Here is a 23,968-nt window from a genome sequence, read left to right as displayed (position 1 = left end):
CCTCGGCCCGAGCGCCGCGGCGCGGGGCGGAGGCTCGGGGGAGCGACGGGCGGGCGTCCCCGCCCCCGCGTCCCCGGGTCCCGCCGGGAAATGTGCGCGGCTTTTGAGGAAAAACCAGGAACGCGTGGTCCGCGCCTCGCGTTTCTGCTCCTCGGCCGGGCCGGGCGCTCAGACGAGACTGCCCCTCACGATCGTGGCCCCTCCCCCCCGCGCCCTCCCACGCGCACCGAACTTAATTACAAACTTCCAGAACGCCGGCGCCGCGCTTCCCGGCAGGCGTGTCCGCGCCGAGCTGCAGCCGCGGAGAGGACTGGCGAGGGGAGTCCGCAGCCATGCCTTGGGATCGAGCCGCAGCGGGCCAAGTCCCACTCCTCGTGTGTTAGCTGCAGTGGTGTGGTTTCTGGAAACGAGTGGGTTGTTCGGGACCTGTAGGTGCACATGTTTTGGAGATGGACGAAGCAGTAGGCGCCCCTGCAGTGAGGCCCTCACGCCGGGCTTGCCTTCGCGTGTCCCAGCGGGCTGGCTCGGCGACACGGGACTGAGTGAAGCCGGGAGGACCAGAACCTTGACCTTGTTCTCTGCATTCCCGACACCGAGCACCTTGCCAGGCAGCCCATCGAAGCAGCGTTGAATCAGTGAAAACGAATAGTTGATGAAGTCAGAGTGCACTTGGCCCAGAAGACTCTCTCCCATGTTGTGTGTATCACGTACTAAGGAATGGGGTGAGCAGGTTGAAGTGGAAGTGCATGGGGCGCAGTTCACCATTGACAGTAATACTGTTTTCACAAAGTCACCATTAAAACTCCATCACAAAAGACGTTAATCTAATAACTATTAAACAATCGTAGGCAGGGCGAGCTGGCTCATGCCTGTAATCTCAGCACTTTGGGAGACTGAGGAGAGAAGATTGTTTGAGCCCAGGAGTTCGAGACCAGCACTTTGGGAGGTCTAGACGAGTGGATTACATGAGCCCACGGGTTCGAGACCAGCTCGGGCAAATTGGCGAGACCGCGTCTCTACAATAAATCAAAGAGTAACTGGGCATGGTAGCGTGCCCCTGTAGTTCTGGCTACTTTGAAGACTGAGGTGGAATGATCGTCGGAGCCCAGCCGTTCGACGCTCCAGCCTGGGCGATAGGGTGAGACTCCAACTCAAAAAATAAATTAAATTAAATTAAAATTAAAAATTAGCTGGGCATGGTGGTGGGCGCCTGTAGTCCTGGCTGCTGAGGAAGCTGAGGAGGCAGGACTGCCTAAACCCAGGAGGTCAAGTCTGCCTTGAGCTGTGATCATACCACTGCACTCCAACCTGGGTGACAGAGTGATCCTGACATTATTATTATTATTATTATTATTGCTATTACTATTATTATTCTGTGAAGATATGTTTAACAAATGAAATTAAATGCCTAATTTGAATTTATATATTTATTTATTTATTCATTAATTCGTGTATTTATTTTTGAGACATGATCTTGCTCTGTTGTCAATGCTAGAGTGCTGCCTCTAACTCCTGGGCTCAAGCAATCCTCCTGTCTTGACCTCCCAAGTAGCTGAGACTATTGCTATGTTGCCTGGGTTGATGTCAAACTCCTGGGCTCAAGTGATTCCCCCCGTCAGCCTCCCATAGAGCTGGAGCAACAAGTACATGTCACAATGCCAGGCTCTCATGGTTTTTTTCTTTCTTTGTTGAATCGTAGTCTCACTCTGTTGCCCAGCCTGGAGTGCAGTGGCACATTCATGGCCACTGCAACCTCAACTTTCCGGGCTCAGATGATCCTTCCACCTCAGTCTTCCAAGTAGCTGGAACTACAGGCACACACCACCACACCCAGCTAATTTTTAAATTTATTGTAGAGATAAGGTCTCACCAAGTTGCTCAGGCTAATCTGGAACCCCTGGAATCAGGCAATCCTCACCTCAGCCTCCCAGAGTGCTGGAATCACAGGCCTAGTCACTGTACCCAGCCATTTTCTCCCTTCTCTTCAAAATGCTTTGTATTTCTACATCTAATTCACTCACAACTTAGCATCCAAACACTTTCTTGTATTTACTTCCTGGATTTTGACAGCATTTGAATATATATTCTACTTAATATTAATTCTTGATGTTTTCAGTCACCTCAGTTTTTTTGCCCCTAGTGAAATGATTGGTTCCTTAAAAATAGGAGCAATATTTTCTAAATTTATATAATATTGTCTCATAACCTTGAATACAGTGCTGAATTTATCTCTATAAATCACTAAAAACTTGTTGATGAATTGTCTGTAAACTCCTTGAGGAAAGCATGGATGTTGATCTTATCTATCACATAATATACAGTGCACAGCACAATTTTTATTGAATAGCAAGAAACCAGTAAGTATGTATTAAAGAATAAATGAATGAATGTATGAATAAAATAGCCATTGGAGCCAGGTTCTCTGACTTATGCCTGTAATCCCAGCACTTTGGGAGGTCAAGACCTAAGGCAGGAGGATCCCTTGAGCCCAGTAGTTCAAGACCAGCGTGGACAACATAGTGAGATTCAGTATTTACAAAAATAGAAAAATTAGCCAGGTGTGGTGGCTCAGATCCCAGTTACCTGAGAAACTGAGGCAGGAGTATTACTTGAGTCCAGGAATTTGAGGTTGGGGTGAGCCATGATCATGCCCCTGCATGCCAGCCTGGGTGACAGTGTGAAACCCTATCTCAAAAAAAAAAAAAAAAGCATTGTCACTTTTATAAATTGAATACATGAAGGTGATTTAACAAATATTCTTAGCTGGGTGCTGTAGTTCACGCCAGTAATCCCAGCACTTTGGGAGGTGGAGGCCAAGACCAGTCTGGGCAACTTGGCAAGACCTGGTTTCTACAATAAATCAAAAAATTAGCCAGATGTGGTGGCACATGCCTATAGTTCCAGCTTCTTGGAAGGCTGAGGTGGAAGGATCATCTGAGCCCAGGAGGTTGAGGCTGAGGTGGCCATGAGTGTGCCACTGCACTCCAGCTGGGCGATAGAGTGTGACTCCAACTCAAAAAAAAAAAAAAATACACTCACTCTTGCATAGATAAATGAATGAATAAGGACTTCTCACAAAGTAGAAAAGCCCAAGATATTAATAGATTTATTTTATTTTATTTATTTATTTATTTTTTGAGTTGGAGTCTCACTCTGTCGCCCAGACTGGAGTGCAGTGGCCGCTCCCGGCCACCGCAGCCTCAACCTGCTGGGCTCCGGCGATCCTTCCGCCTCAGCCTTCCGAGTAGTCGGAATTACAGGCACATGCTACCACGACCGGCTGATTTTTTGATTTATTGTAGAGATGAGGTCTCGCTGCCCAGGCGGGTCTCGAACCCGCGGGCTCAGGCAATCCATTCACCTCAGCCTCCCAAAGGCGCGGGATTACAGGTTGAGCCACCAAGCCCGGCTAATAGATTTATTTTATAACTAGCAAAGACATAGGATTAAGCTACCTAACTTCACCCAGAATTGTGTTTCTAAGATTTTTTTTTTTTTTTTTTGAGTTGGCGTTTTACTCCGTCGCCCAGACTGGAGTACAGTGGCCACTCCCGGCCACCGCAGCCTGGACCCACAGGGCTCCAGCAATCCTTCTGCCTCAGCCTTCCAAGTAGCTGGAACTACAGGCACGTGCTACCACGCCCGGCTAATTTTTTGATTTATTGTAGAGATGAGGTCTCAAACCCGCAGGCTCAGGCGATCCACTCACCTCAGCCTCCCAAAACGCTGGGATTACAGGTTGAGCCACCGAGCCCGGCTGCGTTTCTAAGATTGTGTAGCTGGTTTTCTTTTCTTGTTTAGGATTAGGCTTTGGGGCTCATGAAGACAAAAATGAATCATAAATAGCAAGAAATGTCATGAGTACTACTGGGTTCTCTGCATCTTGCTGTAAAAAAAGCTTTGTACATTCAAGATAGTCATTCTCAACTTCAAGGCATGCCTGTTTTTCAGAATTTCCCTTCAAATTATCAACATGCTGTAAAAATGTAAAAGGAGGGTCATGTATATTATTTCATTTAAACTAATTAAAGATTACAGCATCCTCTTACATTATTACAACTTAAGGGGATTTAATTTGTTTTAAAGACCTGAGGTATTGAAGCCCCTGATGAACAGCACTTGTATTACAAGAAGGATCCACTTTTTGTAGGTGCAATGCTGTCTAAGCTAGTCTTCTATTACTAAAAGTCAAATTAGTGGCTCAGGTATGGAAATTCAAGTATTTGGTTATATTCAGAAGTAACTAACATTTAAAAAAAAAAAGAACTTAGAACTTTTGAAAATCCCTATGTTTTATTTATGTCATGAATCATAAAAATCATGTGGGATAATTTAAAATGTTTCTGGCCTTTTTGAAACTGGAGATTATAAACCCAGATTTCTAACTCTTGTGTTCTTCAGGTTTATGATAAATATGAACACTAATAACCAGAGGACTTTTAAAAATCATACTACATAAAGTTACACGTTTACTTTTTTCTTGGGGAAAAAAATGGCAATAAAATGTATCATTAATGAGAAAATACACCATTTATATGATACATATGTATAATTCCTGAAATTCTTCTCCTTAGATACATGCCTTCATCCTACTATTGTAGGAATGCCATCTAAATGATTATTGAACTACTTTGTTTGGAAAGTAAACATAATCTTCATGTGTCAAAAAGACACAACTAGATATATATCTACATAAACACCATTTTACAGAATGAATTTTAAATTTAAAATACACTAAAAAGCAAAAAAGTGACACTATAACATCATATACTAGTGAATATTATGAGTTAATAGTTATATAACTTGGTGCACATTCCATTTTATGTACTTTTTCATGCCTTGTTATATAAAGAGTTATGAAAATCCGATTTTTAAAACATGAATAAAACAAATTTGTTCACATGACAATTACACAGTTTTTCTTTCCACTTATAGAAACACTCCAGTTAACTGGTCTTATTAAAGAATATGTTAGTCATTCACTTAATCATCAAATATTTCTTTATTTATTTACTTATTTATTATTTTTTTGAGTCAGAGTCCCACTTCGTCACCCAGACTGGAGAGCAGTGGCCCACTTCCGGCCACCGCAGCCACGACCCACTGGGCTCTGGAGATCCTTCCACCTCAGCCTTCCAAGTAGCCTGCACTACAGGTGCCAGCTGCCACGCCCTGCTAGTTTTTTATTTATTGTAGAGACAAGGTCTCACCAAGTTGCCTGGGTGGGTCTCAAACCCCTGCACTCAGGTAATCCACTCGCCTCGGCCTCCCAAAGTGCTGGGATTATAGGCTGAGCCACCGAGCCCGGCCATCAAATATTTGACAAGTATTCCCATATGCTCAACACATCAACTGGAACTTGAACTGCCAAAACAAATCAGACATGACTCCTGTCAAGGACCTACACTGGGATTAGACAACAATTTAAATAAATATTAGCTTACATTAGAGTGTCATGTGCCAAGGACTCTATGAAAGTGTTTTATATGAAGAATGCCTCTTAATAAAGAGACAATCTTATCCCATTTTACAGATATGAAAAATAAGTGTGGTGATTTTATTTTATTATTATTTTTTTATTTTTTAGTTGGAGTCTTACTCTGTCACCCAGGCTGGAGTGCCGTGGCATGCTCACAGCCACCACGGCCTCCACCTGCTGAGCTCAGGCAATCCTTCCACCTCATTCTTCCAAGTAGCTGGAACTACAGGCATGAGCCACTATACCCAGCTAATTTTTTGGTTTGTATTGTAGAGGTGAGGTCTCCCGTGTTGCTCAGGTTGTCCCAAAGCCCTGGTCTCAGGCAATCCTCTGCCTCAGCCTCCCAAAGTGCTGGGATTACAGGGCTGAGCCACCACACCTGGCAAAGAGTGGTGATTTTAAAATATGCTGTCTTCAAGAGCTCGAAACCAGCCTGGGCAACATGGTGAGTACTTGTCTCTACAACAAATCTAAAAATTAGCCAGGTGTGGTAGCATATGCCTGTAGTCCCAACTACAAGGAAGACTGAGATGAAAGGACCACCCGAACCCAGAAGGTCAAGCTTCAGTGAGCCATGATGGTACCATTTCAGTCCAGCCTGGGCATTTAATGAATAGAATAAAAAGGATGTGACCTTGGGGCTTTGTTGACTGGGGCATACAGGACACTGAGGCTTTCTTTTGCTATCTCTGGGAACGGAAGCCTGCAGCCATGTCGTGAGAACACACAAGCTGGAGAGGCCTGCAAGGTGAGTCCCTGAGGCCTCCTGCCATCAACCCTGTGAGTAATTTTCAAAGTGGATCCTCTTCATCCCAGGCCCTCAGATGACAGCAGCCCTTGACAACATCTAACCTCAAGAGAGACCCAGACCCAGAACTGTTCATCCAAGCAGCAGCTTCATCACTGATCCACAGAAACTGTGAGATCATGTTTGCTATTTTGAGCCAATATATTTTGGGAGTAATTTGTTACTCAGCAGCAGATAACTAATTCAGTGAGTTTACAGAAGGTAGTAATTTGCTGATGTTGTAAACCTCGGAAATGTGAAAGATGTCCCTGCCAGTTTATGACAGCTCAGGTGACCATTCGACATACTGTCCAACTGAGACACTTTAGTGGGTGACAGAAGCACTAGTAATAAGAGTTTTAGTTCAACAGCTATACACAGTAACTCTCCAGGGTAAAGTAGACAGTTTTCTACAACTACACAATTCTTTTTCCAGTATAAATAAGTGTATATACATTGTAACCAGTACAACAAGGGAAGTTTGGCACAGAGAATGGGTAATCCGCCTCTTTTTTTTTTGAGTTGGAGTCTCACTCTGGTGCCCAGGCTGGAGTGCAGTGGCATGCTCCCGGCCACCGCAGCCTCGCCCTGCTGGCCTCCAGTGATTCTTTCGCCCAAGTAACCGGAACTACAGGCATGCGCTACCGTGCCAGGTTGATTTTTGATTTATTGTAGAGACGAGGTCTTGTCAAGTTGCCCAGGCGGGTCTCGAACCCGTGGGCTCAGGAAAACCACTCGCCTCGGCCTCCCAAATTGTTGGGATTACAGCCAGCCAATCCACCTTTTCTGACAGAGACTGGAGCTACCTACCCAATATTCACTGTCTCTCTTTGTATTTGGTAATAAAACCTTTATATTGTGGTGCTAGCAATGTGTCTAGCTGGAAGAAAGAATCTGCATTTCCAGCTGCCTAATAAATGGCCAAGGATGTAGTAGAAGTTGTCAGGTGGAGCTTCTAAGAAAGCTCTTATAATATCTTTTTTTTTTTTTTTAGTTGAAGTTTCACTCTGTTGCCCAGACTGGAGTGCAGCGGCTGCTCCCGGCCACCGCAGCCTCGACCTGCCGGGCTCCGGCGATCCTTCCACCTCAGCCTTCCGAGTAGCTGGAACTACAGGCACGCGCTACCACGCCCGGCTGATTTTTTGATTTATTGTAGAGATGAGGTCTCGCTGCCCAGACAGGTCTCGAACCCGCGGGCTCAGGCAATCCACTCACCTCAGCCTCCCAAGGGCGCGGGATTACAGGCTGAGCCACCGAGCCCGGTTTAGCTCTTATAATATCTTAACTAACAGGAAACCTTTTGCTCTGCCCACAACTTGGATGTGATGGTTGGCGCTGAGGCAGCCATGTTTTGAATGTGGAGGCATACTTAGTCATGATCTAGCTAAGAAATACAGAACAGAAAGTTTGGGTTTCTATTAACGAGGAACCCATCATTCTAGTCTTGGACTGTAAACTTTCACAATGTATGATGTGAAAGGAAAAATATACCTCTATCTTTGTTTAAGCTGTTATGACTCGGGTTTTCAGTTATACCTTGACTAACCTAATCCTAACTGATATATTCACCTTAATTCCTCAAACAAGGGATTTCAATTTTGAGTGCCAAATGTTTTTATTCTTTTTTTTTTTTTTTTTGAGTGGGAGTCTCACTCTGTCGCCCAGAGTGGAGTGCAGTGGCTGCTCCCGGCCACTGCAGCCTCGACCTGCTGGGCTCCGGCGATCCTTCCGCCTCAGCCTTCTTCTTAACTTATTTTCACAGAAATTATTCTAGATACTTTGACAACTCGCCTTACTTTTTAAAGTAGCTAAAACATAAGCTTGTTTTAGAAGCTTATGTCTGGTAGTTTTGTCAGTGATACAAGGTTATAATTTACAGAAAACAGAATCAGTTCACTTTTAAGTGTCTTTCAGTTTCATATGCTCCGTGGAAGCTCATCTAATTGCCAATATTAATAAAACAAGCATGAAGTAAGTTCTTCAGTACTCTAATTTTTAGATGGACTGGTGCCTTCACCAATTTTGTTCCTTTTAAATGATTCATTTGAGAGGTTCTCTAAAATCTTCACTGTTACTTCCTCTAAAACTTGAAGACTCATTAAGGATTTCTACATTTCAGTCATAGTGGAAATGTGCCAGTGAACTTTAGTTAATGTTAAATATTTAGATTTAATAGAAAATAATTATGTTTACTAAGAAGTTAGATCCAAAACTCTTAATTGCATAATTATGTTGGGTTTAGCTCATAGAAATAAAAAGAAATAAAAGGTTTGGTGCAATTTAAGGCTCTGGGTCCTAGTTTAGCAATCTCTGGATGAAAAGCTTCCCTCTTCTCAAATCTCAGCTCCAGGCAATGATCCTTATTGACTCTGTTTATAAAAAGATACTCACCCCTGAACCACTCACTGTATCAGAGGAGTGAGATATTATGATTGGCCTCATCTGGGTCATGTGATCACTCCTGTGGCCGGGCCCTGTGGTTAGTGGTGTTCTACTTATTTAAGATGGAGGAAGGGTTGTTCCACAAAGAAAGGAATGGAGCCAGTCATGTGAATACAACCTATGGGCCAGGTACTGTGGCTCATGCCTGTAATCCTAGTACTTTGGGAGGTTGAGACAGGAGGATTGCTTGAACCCAGGCATTCGAGACCAACCTGGACAGCATAGTGAGACCTCATCTCTACAAAAAAACAAGCTGTGTTCAGTCACATTTTTACTTGTACATTTTTCATTTTTATATGATTTATTTTCCAAATCTTTGTTATGCCATCTTTCTGTTACTCATGAAATATTTCCTATTGGAAAATATGTTATAAACTGTGTGTGGTGACACACATGTGTAGTCTCAGCTACTTATGAGACTGAGGTAGAAAAATCACCTGAGCCCAGGAAGTCAAGGCTGCAGTGAGCCATTGTTGTGCCATTGCACTCCAACCTGGGCAACAGAGAGAGCACCCAACCGACTCAAACAAACAAACAAAAAATACAACCTGTGGCCACTGCAGATTGATAAGTAACATGCCTTGTTCTCAAAGAGTTTTTCTATAACTCTCAGTACTTATTTAGGAGGAGGAAAAGGTCCCCAAATGGGTCCCAAATTTTTTAATTTCAGTATTTATCAGTTATCTTGATTATGAAACTTTAAAAACTCTTCCCAATCATTCTTACTATTAGGTAAATCTGTTTTGTTAGTTTTGAACCACATGTGAAAAGCATGTAATAAATGGCATAATATTTTTGTGGCCAAAATGCAATGTTAGCTCAAAACATTTTGTCTGTACTATGAATTATAAATTTATCTTTAGATATTGTAGGAACTCTGTCACTCAAACAAGCCATTTCTTCACTGAACTATTGTTCCATGGTTGTAATGGCTTGAAAACTGTTTCTTGGTCTTGGCACACTTTGGCTGGTACTGTATTTAGAGACAATTTATTTTAGGCTTGAAAACTTAACTTAGACCAGGTTCTCTGGCTCAGCCTATAATCCCAGCATTTTGGGAGGCCAAGGTGAGTGGATTGCCTGAGTCTGCGGGTTCGAGACCATCCTGGGCAACTTGTCGAGACATCTCTACAATTAAAAAAAAAATTAGCCGGGCATGGTAGTGAGCACCTATAGTTCTGGCTACTTGGAAGGCTGAAGCAGAAGGATCACCAGAGCCCAGCAGGTCTATGCTGGGGTTGCCTTGAGCATGCTGCTGCACTCCAACCTGGATGATGGATTGAGACTCTACTCAAAAACAAACAATAAATAAATAACTTATCATTATTTGTATCAAAATTTTATTTGTTAGAAAGCATAATTTGCTTTATTTTCTATTCTTGGCTTATATAATTAAATGTATAACTGATGTTTCTTTCACACATTTTTACTAAATGTGCCTCACATCCCATAGAGTGAAATACAAGCTTTTGTTGCATTAAGCTACCACAGATCTGTGTGTTTATTTGATATTGTAATACAGCCTTGCCAATTCTAATACAGACATGTTAAATGGCAAGTAGGCATAATGTATAAGCAGAAAGGCTTCTCACAGTAATTATGTAAATGTTATATGTTTTTTTCTTATTACAACATGTATAATTTTTTTTTTTGAGTTGGAGTCTCACTCTGTTGCCCAGACTGGAGTGCAATGGCCACTCCCGGCCACCGCAGACTCGACCTGCTAGGCTCCAGCGATTCTTCTGCCTCAGCCTTCCAAGTAGCTGGAACTACAGGCACGCGCTACCATGCCCAGCTAATTTTGATTTATTGTAGAGATGAGTTCTCGCCAACTTGCCCTGGCGGGTCTCGAACCCACAGGTTGAGGCAGTCCACTCACCTCAGCCTCTCAAAGCGAGGGATTACAGGCTGAGCCACCGAGCCTGGCTACAACATGTATAATTTATATTCTAGGTGAAAGCACACATATGTTTGGAGTAAGTTACCTAAGAATAAGTTAATTTTTCCCAAGCGAATTAGAAAAAATATCATTATATTTGATGTGTTAGAGATCTTCAAGTCCAAAAAAGTCAGGAAAGATCCTCTATGCCAGCTCTCTGTACATACTCATATATTTTATTTTTTTCTTACTCTTTATTTCACAAATAGCTTTTTAAAAAAAGTTTCCTCACCAGGCAGGGTGGCTTATGCCTGTAATCCCATCACTTTGGGAGGCCGGGGTGGGAGGATTACTTGAGGCCAGGAGTTTGATACCAGCCAGGGCAACATAGTGAGACCTAATCTCTACAAAAAAAATGTAAAATTCAGCCAGGCGTGGTGGTGTACTCTTGTAATATCAGTTATTTGGGAGACTGAGGCGGAAGGATCACCTGTGCCCAGGAGTTGAAGGCTGTAGTGAACCATGATCATGCCACTGTGCTCTAACCTGGGTGAAAGAGTGAGACCCCCCAACTCAAAAAAAAAAAAAAGATTTCTGAGTAGACGTTATGTCACTATACTAAAAATTGGTGTTTCTGCCATAAGTTATTTCACTTTCACTGTGACAAAGGAAACACAGGTTGGCCTTCCCAAAGGCCCTCAGGAGATGACATTTAAGGGTTTTCTGAGTTCTAACCACCCACTGAGTGAAAAAGAGCATCCCAAGAAGATTGTGTTTGGGTCTTTCATCTACCACTGAAAAGCAACTACCTCTGAAATTACAATGTCATTTGTCTAATAATTAATCCTTCTCTTACATAGTATTCCCTTTATGGTTTAACTCATTGGTTTTCAAATGTTTCCCAGCAGTGGAACCCTCTCTTCAAAAGGCATGTTAGCAAATCACATGTGACAGAAAAAACAAGACCCAGATGCTCCCAAAGTCCCTGTAAAGCACAATTGAAAACCAAAGCTTGAGCCAGGTATGGTGGCTCACGCCTATAATCCCAGGACTTTGGGAGGCAGAGGTGAGAGGATTGCCTGAGCCCAGGGATTCAAGACCAGCCTGGGCAACTTGGCAAGACCTCATCTATACAATAAACCAAAAAATTAGCCTGGCATGGTGGCACATGCCTATAGTTCCAGCTACTTGGGAGGCTAAGGCAAAGGGATCTCCTGAGCCCAGCAGGTCGAGACAGTGGTGGCTGTGAGCATGCCACTCCACTCCAGGCTGGGCAACAGAATGAGACTTGGACTCAAACAAACAAACAAACAAACAAACAAACAAACAAAAGCACAAAGCTTTCAACACTTCTACCAGCTACTTTTTATGAAACATCCATAATGTTGCAGATATGATGAGGGCGTACAAACAAGTAAAATTCTCAGTCATTTTTCTCAAGCAGATTCATCTTCACTTCGTGGTTTTGGAACATCCACCTGCAAAATTTATACTGTTTACTCAAGTAAACCTCCCTGAACATCTGCCTTCTCTATTCTCCTCTCTTCCTTTCATGATTCTCAAGAAAATCTGCACACCCCCCACCACTTCTGCCTCAACTCTGCTGCATTTTAAATTTTTTAAATTTACTTTTTGTAGAGATGGGGGTCTCACTATATTGCCCAGGCTAATTTTGAACTGCTAGCCTCAAATGATCCTCCCACCTTGGCTTCCCAAATTCCAAAGTGTTGGAATTTCAGGCATGAGCCACTGAGCCCAATCTCTGTTTTCTTTTTCTTCTCTTCTTTCTCTTCTTTCTTTTCTTTCTTTCTTTCCTCTCTCTCTCTTTCTTTCTTTCTTTCTCTCTCTCTCTCTCTCTCTCTCTCTTTCTTTCTTTCTTTCCTTTCTCTCTCTCTCTCTTTCTCTTTCTCTCTTTCTCTCTTAGTCTGTTGCCCAGACTGGATTGTAGTGGCATGGTCACAGCTCATGGTGACCTCAACCTCCTGGGCTCAGGTGATCCTCTCACCTCAGCATGCCAAGTTGCTGAAACAACTTCCTCCTGGCTAATTTTTTGATTTTTTGTAGAGATGAAGTTTTGCTTTGTTGCCAGGCTGGTCTCAAACTCCTGGACTCAAGCAATCAAATTTAAAATGTCCTGGCCTCCCAAAGTGCTGGGATTACAGGTTTGCTGCATTTTCAATGCATACCCTCGGATTTCAAGATGTTAGCCCGCATAAATTTCAGTGTCCCACCAAATCTGTTTCCCCAAGAGGACATGTGTTATTTCTGCTCCTCTATCCAACTCTCTCCCCAATAATCCATATTAGGTAAATGGGGAAAGATAGAAACTACCTTTTCAGTTTCCATTTCATATATAAATATATAATCAAAAAAATGTTTCTGTCTGTACTTGGGCCCCCATATGGTTACAGTGATGCAGATGTGTTCTGTACAACTCCTGGGACCTGTCTGCAGGAGCGAGGCACAGTGACATGGTCACCTGCCTCAGGCCTCCTCTGTGCTAAGGAAATCTTGCTAGGATGTGTTTCTGGAAGGGTGGTCTTAGGATCTCTGCCATCTTGGGTCCTTGTATAAAAAGTGTGATGCAGCCGGACTCAGTGGTTCAGCCTGTAATCCCAGCACTTTGGGAGGCTGAGGCAAGTGGATTACCTGAGCCCACGGGTTCGATACCAGCCTGGGCAACTTGGCAAGACCTCATCTCTACAATAAATCAAAAATTAGCCAGGCGTGGTAGCGCACGCCTATAGTTCTGGCTACTTGGAAGACTGAGGTGGAAGGCTCACCTAAATCCAGCAGGTTGATGCTGGGGTGGCCATGAGTATTCCACCGCATGCCAGCCTGGGTGACGGAGTGAGATTCCAACTCAAAAAAAAAGGGGGGAAAAGTGTGATGCCAGGCCTACTAAATGAGAATTTCCAAGATTTATTTATTATTTTTTTAATGATTCTCTTGGGGAGTTTTACGCACACTGAAGTTTGAGCACTCCACCTTTTTGGTTACCTGTGAACAACCCCTCCTCCTGCCAGCCCAAGTGACTTTAGACAACAATTTATTATTTCTCATGTTTCTATGTGGGGTGACTAGCAATTTCTCTTCTGGCGTCTCCTGAGCCCATGCAGGCTCATTCTGGTGGAGGCAGAACTGACTAGAAGGTCCAAAAATGGCCTCACTCGTGTACTTGGCAGTGGCACTGGCTGTCAGCAGGGCGACTCAGTTCCTCTTGTGGATTTTCATTCTCCAGTTGGCCAAAGCAGTTTCTCAAAGCCTTCCTCCAAGATGGCAAAGGTGGATGCTGCAAGCTCTTCTGAGACCCGGGCTTGCTCGCACAACATCATTTTTGCCACTTTCCCTTGGGTCAAAGCAAGTTAGAAGGTCAGGCGAGGTTCAAAGTCAGAGAAAGCAGGTTCCACTTCTTGATAGAATCAACTAAAAAGCATTTGTGACTGTATTTATTTTTCCTGCACATTATAGTACTTAATACTTTTAGCCATCTTCATCATGTCTGCAGGGATTGACATGGTTATAAAACTTCTGGAATAAGGTATTTATGGATTTTGCTTTGAAATGAAAATTTCTGCTTGTATTTGCTAGAAACAGGTTGGTTTGCTTTCCAATCCTGAAACCAGGATTGTTAATATCGTGGCTAATAGTCTTATTAAACATAAGGAAAAATCAACTGAGCACCGTGGCTCATGCTGTAATCCCAGCACTTTAGGAGGCCAAGGAGAGAGGATTGCTTGAGACCAGGAGTTCAAGACCAGCTTGGGCAACATGGTGAGACCTGCTCTTTACAATAAATTTGAAAAAAAAACCTAGCAGGACATGATGTCCCATGGTGCCTGTAGTCCCAGCTACCTGGAAGGTTGAGGCAGAAGGAAGGCTGAGGCCGAAGGATCACCTGGACCCAGCGGGTTGAGATTGCAGTAGCCACAATTGTACCACTGTACTCCAGCCTAGGCAACAAAGCGAGATTCAAATTTAAAAAAAAAAGAAAAATAATATATATGGGAAAATCAACAGAAAAAATTCAGAGGCTCAAAACTAAAGCAACTATAAACTCATTTAAGAAAAAAAAATCACTAACAAAACTGATCTGCATATTTTTCACAATGATTTTATTCAGATGTGTTTTTTTTTTTCATTAAAAACTTTCCAAGTGCCAAAAAAAGTCAGAATTGGCTAATGTAACCTTGGTTTCCTTTTCTACCATAGCTTATCCTGTAGAGATTTTTTTTTTTTTTTTTTAAATAAAGCAGGATTGATTGAGGGGCAGAAAAATTCCCAGAGCAGGAGGGACCTGAGGGGGTTGCCTGTGATTTTTGATAACAGCAAATCTTATTTAAACATGAAGACTGTGGAGACAATAAAGAAGAATTGGAGTCAGCCTGAAAAGTTAGGTACAGAGTATAAATTCAATGCTCATTTCAGGAGGAAGGACTGAGATAGACAGTACTCCAGAAGTTTTATAACCACATCATTCCCGTAGATACGATGGAAAAGGTTCAAATTATTAAGTACTGTGGTGTGCAGGGACTTGGAGACCCGCCCATGTCGCAAAGCTTGTCAGTGGCAAAGGGTGGGTAGCCCCTAGTCACACCCACGTCTCTGTTCCAAGAATTCGCCACTGTGTTTACAAACTACATCGATTATGGAAAAAACCAATTCAAAATGTATTCTTGGAAAGTGGCCTCTGAGGGGGTTTAAATAGCAGTTAACTCTGAGTGTAATAATCAAATAAATCATGAAAAATCTTTTAATCAACTAAAAGAAAACATGCGATTAATTTGCATGCTGCCTTGCATTGAAGTGTTTTAATATATTTTCCTGTATTTAACATTTACTTTTTCCCTCCCTTTTGGTTTAGACTGAATCACAAGTTTGCCAAGAATTATGTACCCCTGAGTCAGCAAGTAAATTTCCCAGCTGGATGAGTCACCAGCCTGGCTTAGGGAAGTCAGAGCCCAGGCTGTCTAGGTTGGATGAGAAACAGCATCACAGTCAATCAGTCTAGACAGCATAGGAGCAGTCACTTGGCCATGTATGGTATCATTTCCCCTTCATTCCTGGGAGAGCCTAGACAGCAAAGAGATGCTCCTGGGAATATCTGTAGGGTCACCAAGCTTAGCAGATAAAAATACAGGATGTGTAGTTAAATTTGGATTTCAGATAAACAATGAATAAATTTTCCAGCTAATATCTGGGACATATTTTCACACACAAAAATATACATCGCTTATCTGAAATTCACATTTCATTGGGCATCCTGAATTATCCTGCATATGTGGATCTCATCTCATATCAACCACCTTGTCTTATGCTACAACGTCTCAGAGAAACCAAAGTCTGTTTTCCTGCAATCTTTTTTTTTTTTTGAGTTGGAGTCTCACTCTGTTGCCCAGGCTGGAGTGCAGTGGCATGCTCCCGGCCACCGCAGCCTCGACCTGCTGGGCCCCGGAGATCCCTCCGCTTCAGCCTTCCAAGTAGCTGGAACTACAGGTGCATGCTACCACGTCCGGCTAATTTTTTATTTATTGTAGAGATGAGGTCTCTCCAAGTGACCTGGGTGGGTCTCGAACCTGCGGGCTCAGGCAATCCACTCACCTCGGCCTCCCAAAGCACTGGGAAGACAGACTGAGCCACAAAGTCCAGCCGTTTTCCTGCATTTTAAGGAATGAAAGTTGAGTTCTTTCCCTTTCATCTTTTATTAACCATGTAATTACTGTCTAACAGCAGAGAAAGAAAAAAGGACCTGTGACAAGAATTCTCTAGAACAGTGCTTCTGAGACTTGAATGTGCACATAAACCATGTGGAAATCTTGAGGAAATTCAGGTTCACGTTCAACACCCTGAGGTGGGGCTGACCTTCTGCAGCTCCAATAGTCTCTCAGGTTACAGCCTGTGGGGCCATGGACCATGCTGGTCAGTTGCAAGTCTTTTAGTGTTTCTCAGATTTTGCTGTATATGAGAATCACCTAGGGAGCTTTTATAACTCTTGATGCCCAGGCTATATCCCATCCAAATGAAACGTAAATCCCTGGGGACGGGAGGTGTGTGTGTGTGTGTGTGTGTGTGTGTGTGTGTGTGTGTGTGTGTTTTAAAGCTGCTCAGTTGCTTCCTGTTGCAGCCAATGTTAAGAACTGCTGTCTTTGATCAAGCAGGTCACTGTGACACTGTTTTATATTTATTACTATCACATGGGTGAGAAGCAAGCCCTTTAAAAAAATTGGCATGCAGCTGTTACATAGTAACAATAGTCTTTAGAGACTGAAATTTGAAGGACCCATTGTTGTCTTTTAAATGTTTCTACTTTCAACTGTGCTTTCTAAGCAATTGAGAAAAGCAATTGATTTTTATTATTTTAACTGTTACAGTAGACATTGCCGCTAAATATTATCCAAATTTGTGAAAGAGCAATCGATTTTTATTATTTTAACTGCTATAATAAATTTTTCCAAATTTGGAAATTTTGTGTCTGTAACATGATTGTTAGAAAAAATTTTTTTTCCATGAGTCTAAAATAATTTATTTCTCTTAAAGTTCCTAATAGAAATCAAACAGCCAGCAGCATCTCAGAATTACACTGGCCTGGAAAAGACTGGAATTTATGGTCTGTAACTCTTTGTGAGACTTGACTAGAGTCAAGGAATGTGACTTAAGGAAGAAAATCAAACCTTTAAGTTTTTGTTGTTTTTCACGTGAAGACATGTCAACAACATAAAAAATATGCTTTCAAGGTATGTGTTTAACACACACTAAACAAGATCCTTAGGTGGCTGCTGACATAACCTCGCTGGGGGAAGATATCTATTAAAGCCTTGTTTCTTAACCAAACACCTTCCTCTTTGTTCTTCTGATTTTGCCACGTTGGTGTCACTCATTTATGACCTCTTCCTTCAATCGCCACCTTTTCTTTCTGTATTCTTGTGTAGACTGAGGACGCTTTCTGGGGGTCTTGTACTCTCTACTAGAATGCTGTCCGCAGAATACTTCTTTATCTCGCCTTCCTTGGTCCACTTCATTTGTTGTACATTCTCCTTTCTTCTCTTATCCATCCCCAGCCTGCACCCTCCATCTCTACTCCGCTCAGTCCCCTGACCCTAGTGCCCGAACATTCTGGAATCTGTGACCCGAGCTTTTATTTGACCCACCTCCAGCAGGGCCATAAACAACCTTAAGAAGTACCATTACAACCCTACAGAGGTGGTATTTACAAAGCACACACATTTAACGATACCCTTATATAGTTCGATTCTTGTATATTGGTGTTATCTCCTCTTTCTGTATCAATGAATAAAACCTCAAGGGTAAAGCAATAGGTGGCGACACTGGGGGCCCTGAAAACCTGCTCAGAGAAACAGTATGAAAAAAATCTCTTATGAGATTTAGAATATTTGTTTTCTTGTTTAGCTTAGAGCACAGACCTACTTTGAAATTATGTGAAATGAAATATCAATGAAAATAAATTTTACCCTAAATAAATTATTATAAAAAGAAGTCCACACATGTCTCCGGTGGCCCCATCAACTGGTTGAATAACTGCCAACTTGAAAAGGTGACTCAGAACAGGCACAACAAGATCCTTAGGGGCAGGCAACTTGTTTTGCAAATATTTAGTTCTAGGTCCTCTCCTTACTGCGCCCTCTCAGAAAACGTTGGCCCTGGTGGTGGATGAGGGCCAAGGGGAAGGCGACTTGACATAGCAACAAGAGTCTCCCCTGGTGAGAGGAAGTTCACCAAAGTTCACCTCAACAGTTCTTCCTACAAAATCAGTCACCTCCAACTGATTTTATTCTCAACAATGATATTTTACTTTTCCTGCCATGTGAGGCTCATACACAGTTTCTTAAAACTCAGCCTACACTATAGTGTACAGTGTACAACATGGTAACCAAGCAGTAGCTGAAAGGGTAAACTGAGGCAAGGTAGGCCAGTATTATGGGAATAAGGCAAGATTGCAACAAAGAAGGAAGTAGAAAGAAATAAAGTTTATTATTCACCTTTCAGAGATGGAAAGGGGCCCAGCACTCTGGCAAGTGTGGCTCCCAAGGGCTAAGGACTGGGCATATTTAAGGCCCTTGGGACAAGGGGCGCTTTGGGCCCAGTGGGGTTTGGGCCAAAAGGAATGTCCAGAGCTGCATTCTTTGATGTTGAAAGCAATCACATAAGTCTTGAATCTTGACATCACCAGGCACCAGCATCGCTGGAGATTGGTCATGGTTGGGTGATAACAGTGTATCAATGCAGATGCCTCCTGGTGGTGGGCTGGAGGTCAGTCAGGACAGGTGTTAAAAATGTGGCTCAGCCTGTAATCCTGCGCCTTGGGAGGCTGAGGTGAGTGGATTGCCTGAGCCCACGGGTTCGAGACCCGCCTGGGCAATTTGGCGAGACTGCATCTCTACAATTAAAAAAAAAAAAATTAGCTGGGCGTGGTAGCGAGTGCCTGTAGTTTCAGCTACGTGGAAGGCTGAGGTGGAAGGATCGCCGGAGCCCAGCAGGTTGAGGCTGCAGTGGCCAGGAGCGGCCACTGCACTCCAGTCTGGGTGACTGAGTGAGACTCCAACTCAAAAAAAAAAAAAAAAAAAAAGTATTGATATGAATGCCTGGAAGAAAATTGTTAGGAGGACTGGACATGTTGAAGGGAGTTTGAATAATCACGATTTCTAAGGCCTGTCCCAGGGAAACCGGTTCTGGGAACCAGTTTCAGGAAAGGTGATTTTTCTTATTAATGATTATAAAATAAGAGGGATGTGGAAGCTGTGGAAGCTGTGGAAGCTGTGCAAGCTCCTTAGCAAAGCATGTCAGTAGTAAAACTTAAGCAAAATGAATATGCTGGGACAAAATGGCTGCGTTAAAACTAAGTCTATTTTAAGTTTCCTGGGGTCCCTCCTTTTAGTAGCTAAGCTAAAATTTATTCAGCACTATGTATTTTACATATGTTAGGCTTTAAAATCTTTGTGACAACCCCGACAAGTACCCCCATTATTTTGTTTTATTTTTTAATTTTAATTTTTTTATTTTTTTGAGTCCAGACCTTGCTTTGTCACCCAGGCTGGAGTGTTGTGGCATGATCACAGCTCACAGCAGCCTCAGTCTCCTGGGCTCAGGTGATCCTTCTACCTCAGCCTTCTGAGTAGCTGGGACTACGTGCGCAAGCCACCACACCAGGTTATTTTTAAATTTTTGTATAGGTAAGCTTTCACTATGCTTCCCAGGGTGGTCTTGAACTCCTGGACTCAAGAGATCCTCCCACCTCGGCCTCCCAAAGTGCTTGGATCATAAATGTGAGCCACTGTGCCCAGTCTATTATCCCCATTTTTAAGATGAAGAAAATGGGGCTTAGAGAGTAATGACTTGCCCATGGCCACCCAGGTAATTGAGTAGTAAAGACTGAATATGAATCCAGACAAATCAAGTTAGAGGTCAGACTCCCAGCATAGCTCAGCTACTGTATCTAGGGTCTCCACTATGCTGTCCCACCTCTTACAGCTCTTACAGGGAATAACAGGATACTAAAGGACCCTAATTTTAGGTATTAATGATGGTAAATGCATTAACTCTAGTCATTTTCTCCAAACTGAACTGATTAAAAAGTTTGTTTGAAGTGTTATACAAGCTTGCTATTAAATAACAGGGAATCATAGTAAGAACTGTATTACCGTTTCAATTTTCTTTTCACCAGGCTCCAACTAGTGCTAATTTGTGTTCACATCTCTACCCACACATGATAATCTTTGAACAAAGGGCTGGCCTTAGGCTGGAGACTTGAGTAGGCAGCAGTATCTATTGAGAATTTAGTAACAATATATTGTATTCATTTCTGTGGTTACATTCTATTTCTGGCAAATGATTTTGATGTGTTTATTTATTTGGGTATAGATATGTCTTCTTTAAGTTAAATGTACATTTACATACCTTTTTTAAAAAAGGTGTATGGTAGACTTGATATGCAGATATGTCAAATATTATGCCAGTAGTTCTCCAATAGCAGATATTTAAACAAAACAAAAGAACAACAAAAACAAAGAGACTCCACAGTCTTATTTCCACTAGCTGCATGAAAATGTTTGAATTAAGGAAAAAATGGAAAGTCTAACTCACCCTAGAGAGAACAGAACATTAGCTGCTTTTGAATTCCCCTAGACTCTAGATTTTAGGACTTCACGAGTATGGAAAAGTTAATCCTCCTTCCCTATTCTGAGGCAGTATTTTGTTGTAGAAAGATATCTTGACTCCCTGTAGTCTGGATCCAAGTTCTGCCACTAATTCTAAGCAGTTTCTTATTCATTCCTTGAATTCAGTTTCTCCATCAAGAAATAAGGGATTGGCTGGGCATGGTGTGATTCCAGCATCTTGGGAGGCTGAGGCAGGAGGATTGCTTGAGGTCAATAATTCGAGACCAACCTGGGCAACATAACAAGGCTCATCTCCACCCAAAAAGAAAAAAAAGAGTAGAGATCAAATTAAATGGTTTCTTCTAACTTTTCAGTCTTACTGTATCCTCAATGGTTTATATATTTTTTTGGAGAGTCTTCCTTTGGAATATATACATATTCTATCTATTTGTTTATCTATCCATTCATTTGCTTTTCTTCCAAAGCGCTTATTTAGGAGAAACTTTGAAAAGGTCTGTACAAGTAACACGTTTTTTGAAGGACTGTAAGCCAGGTGAATACTTTACTTTGTAAATTTTCTGTTTTTGTTTGCAAAACCCATCAACCTTAATTGGACTCCTTTGGGATGGGCTGAAGGTGCTGCTCAGGTCATTGACTGCCTGTTACAATCTGGTTTTATTCTGGGAGAAAGTGAGACATTCACTTCCTTAACGCCATTCAAAGAAACTAGCTGAAATTCCAAGAATGCCTGTGGGCTTAGCAGACACTGCACTTCCCGCTTGGGCTTGTTTATTTTTACATTGGGCACAAAGTACAATTAATTACCACTGCTCACTGGGCCAGAATTTAATTATGCCTGAAAGGATGACCAAACTGCTTTCTCCAGCTGAGTGACCATTATCTCCGAGACCCTTTCCCAGAGCCGCTCATGTGTATGACCAGCTCATCACTGCTGCCAGGCACAGCAAGGAGGAACTGGATGGCCCAATTTTATTTTGGGTGGTGTCCTTAAATTTTCCAGGTTCTGGTTTCCTGCTGAAAACTAAAACTAAATTGCACAGTGAAAACACCGAAAATAGCACAAGACCAGTTGGAATTTGCTATGTAATATCACTTAAAACCCAGCTTCATGATTCATTTTATTTTTCAGAGACAGAGTCTTGCTATGTTGCCCAGGATGGAGGGCAGTGGCACAATCATAGCTCACTGCAGCCTCAAACTTCTAGGCACAAGTGATCCTCCCACCCCAGCACCCAAGTAGTTGGGACTTAGTTGTGACTACAGGCGTGTGCTACCATGCCAGCTAATTTTTTTTAAAAAGTTTTCTTGAGTTGGGGGTTTTGCTATGTTGCCTGGGTTGGTCTCAAACTTCAGGCCTCAAGCAATTCCCCTGCCTCCCAAAGCACTAAGATTATAGGGGTGAGCCATGGCACCTAGCCAATTCAGTTTTAGTAAACACCTCTTTGGCAACTGTGTCATATTTGGGAGAGAGAAGACACAGTCTGCCTTATAATCAGAAAAGACTTAAAAGGGAGACATATCATGTTCATGTGATCACATCTTACCACCTGACATCTATCACATAATGCCCACATTTTATTCTTTTACATGTTTATTAACATTTGCACACTTTGTGCATAAGTCATAATGGGACATGATGAAAAGTGAAAAAAAGAGCAATGTGAGACATTAATTACACTAAGATTCTGTGAATGCAGAGATAACTGCCTGTAGCCTAATGCTAATCTATGAGAAAGGCAAACAACAAATCCGTCATTAATAACAGTCTTTGTAGGTCCTTGCACGGGGAGCTGTATTGCTTGAAAACAATGTATATGTTAAACGTCCACTACAGCAAACCTTATAAGAAAAGCTTGATATTAAAAAAAATCTAGCTCCACATCCTGGATGTGACTGAAAGTCATGGTGTTCCTGTGATTTGATTGTTGCCTGTGCAGTAGAGGAATGAAACTGAGCAAGCTTTTTCTCAGTGTCCAACATTGTTCAGTTTGGAGTATTATCTGTTAGGACTGATAAAAAAAAAATTGGGGAGAAAATGAAGAGAGCTAACTGGAGCAGAATCCAATTTTTTTTTTTTTTTTGAGTTGGAGTCTCACTGTCACCCAGGCTGGAGTGCAGTGGCACACTCACGGCCACCACAGCCTTGACTTTCTGGGCTCTGGCGATTCTTCCACGTCAGCCTTCCAAGTAGCTGGAACTACAGGTGCTCACCACCACGCCTGGCTTTTTTTTTTTTTTTAATTGTAGAGATGAGGTCTCACCAAGTTGCCCAGATTGGTCTCAAACCCCTGGGCTCAGGCGATTCTCTCCCCTCAGCCTCCCAAAGTGCTGAGATTACAGGCTTGAGATACCGTGCCCAGCCAGAATCCAAATTTTTTAAAGCAGTAAATATCCTTCAACTCTCTCCAATTTTTTTTTATTTTTTGTAGAGATGAGGTCTTGCTATATTGCCCAGGTTGGTCTTGAACTCCTGGCCCAAAGTGCTGGGATCACAGACATGAGCCACCATGCCCAGCTGAACTTTCTTCTTTTTTTTTTTTTTCTGAGTTGGAGTCTCACTCTGTCGCCCAGACTGGAGTGCAGTGGCCGCTCCCTGCCACCGCAGCCTCGACCTGCTGGGCTCCGGCGATCCTTCTGCCTCAGCCTTCCGAGTAGCCGGAATTACAGTAGCCGGAATTACAGGTATGCGCTACCACGCCCGGCTGATTTTTTGATTTATTGTAGAGATGGGTCTCGCTGCCCAGGCGGGTCTCGAACCCGCGGGCTCAGGCAATCCACTCACCTCAGCCTCCCAAAGGCGCGGGATTACAGGCTGAGCCACCGAGCCCGGCTGAACTTTCTTCTTAAATGTCATTTTTGCAGGGTGCGATGGCTCACGGCTGTTATCCCAGCGCTTTGAGAGGCAGAAACGAGAAGATTGCCTGAGTCCAGGGATTCAAGGCCATCCTGGGTAACCTAGCAAGACCCAGTTCTACAATGGATCAAAAAATTAGCCGGCATGTTATCACATGCCTGTGGTTCCAACTACTTGGAAGGCTGAGGCAGAAGGATTACCTGAACCCAGCGGCTGGAGGCTGCGGTGACCATGAGTGTGCCACTGCACTCCAACTTGGGTGACAGAGTGAGACTCCTACTAAAAAAAAAAAAGTCTCCGGGTTCGGTGGATCAGCCTGTAATCCCGTGCTTTGGGAGGCTGAGGTGAGTGAATTACATGAGCCCACGGGTTCGAGACCCGCCTGGGCAACTTG

General features: G+C 42.8%; 1 protein-coding gene across 1 annotated transcript in view; it reads right to left on the bottom strand.

Moving 5' to 3' along the window:
- The window catches only part of ITGAV (integrin subunit alpha V), a 99,116-nt gene extending 98,423 nt beyond the window's left edge, over positions 1–693 (bottom strand). Inside the window, exon 1 of the mRNA XM_021716354.1 lies at positions 228–693. Coding sequence (XP_021572029.1) covers positions 228–693 — 466 coding nt within the window. The remainder of the gene's footprint in view (positions 1–227) is intronic.
- Between the last annotated feature and the right edge of the window lie 23,275 nt (positions 694–23,968).

The sequence above is a fragment of the Carlito syrichta genome, unplaced genomic scaffold (assembly GCF_000164805.1).
Source record: "Carlito syrichta isolate Samal-C Ts95f unplaced genomic scaffold, Tarsius_syrichta-2.0.1 Scaffold308791, whole genome shotgun sequence".
Lineage (NCBI taxonomy): Eukaryota > Metazoa > Chordata > Mammalia > Primates > Tarsiidae > Carlito > Carlito syrichta.
The sequence above is the reverse complement of the archived record's forward strand: the minus strand, read 5'-3'. Positions and strand labels throughout refer to the sequence as shown.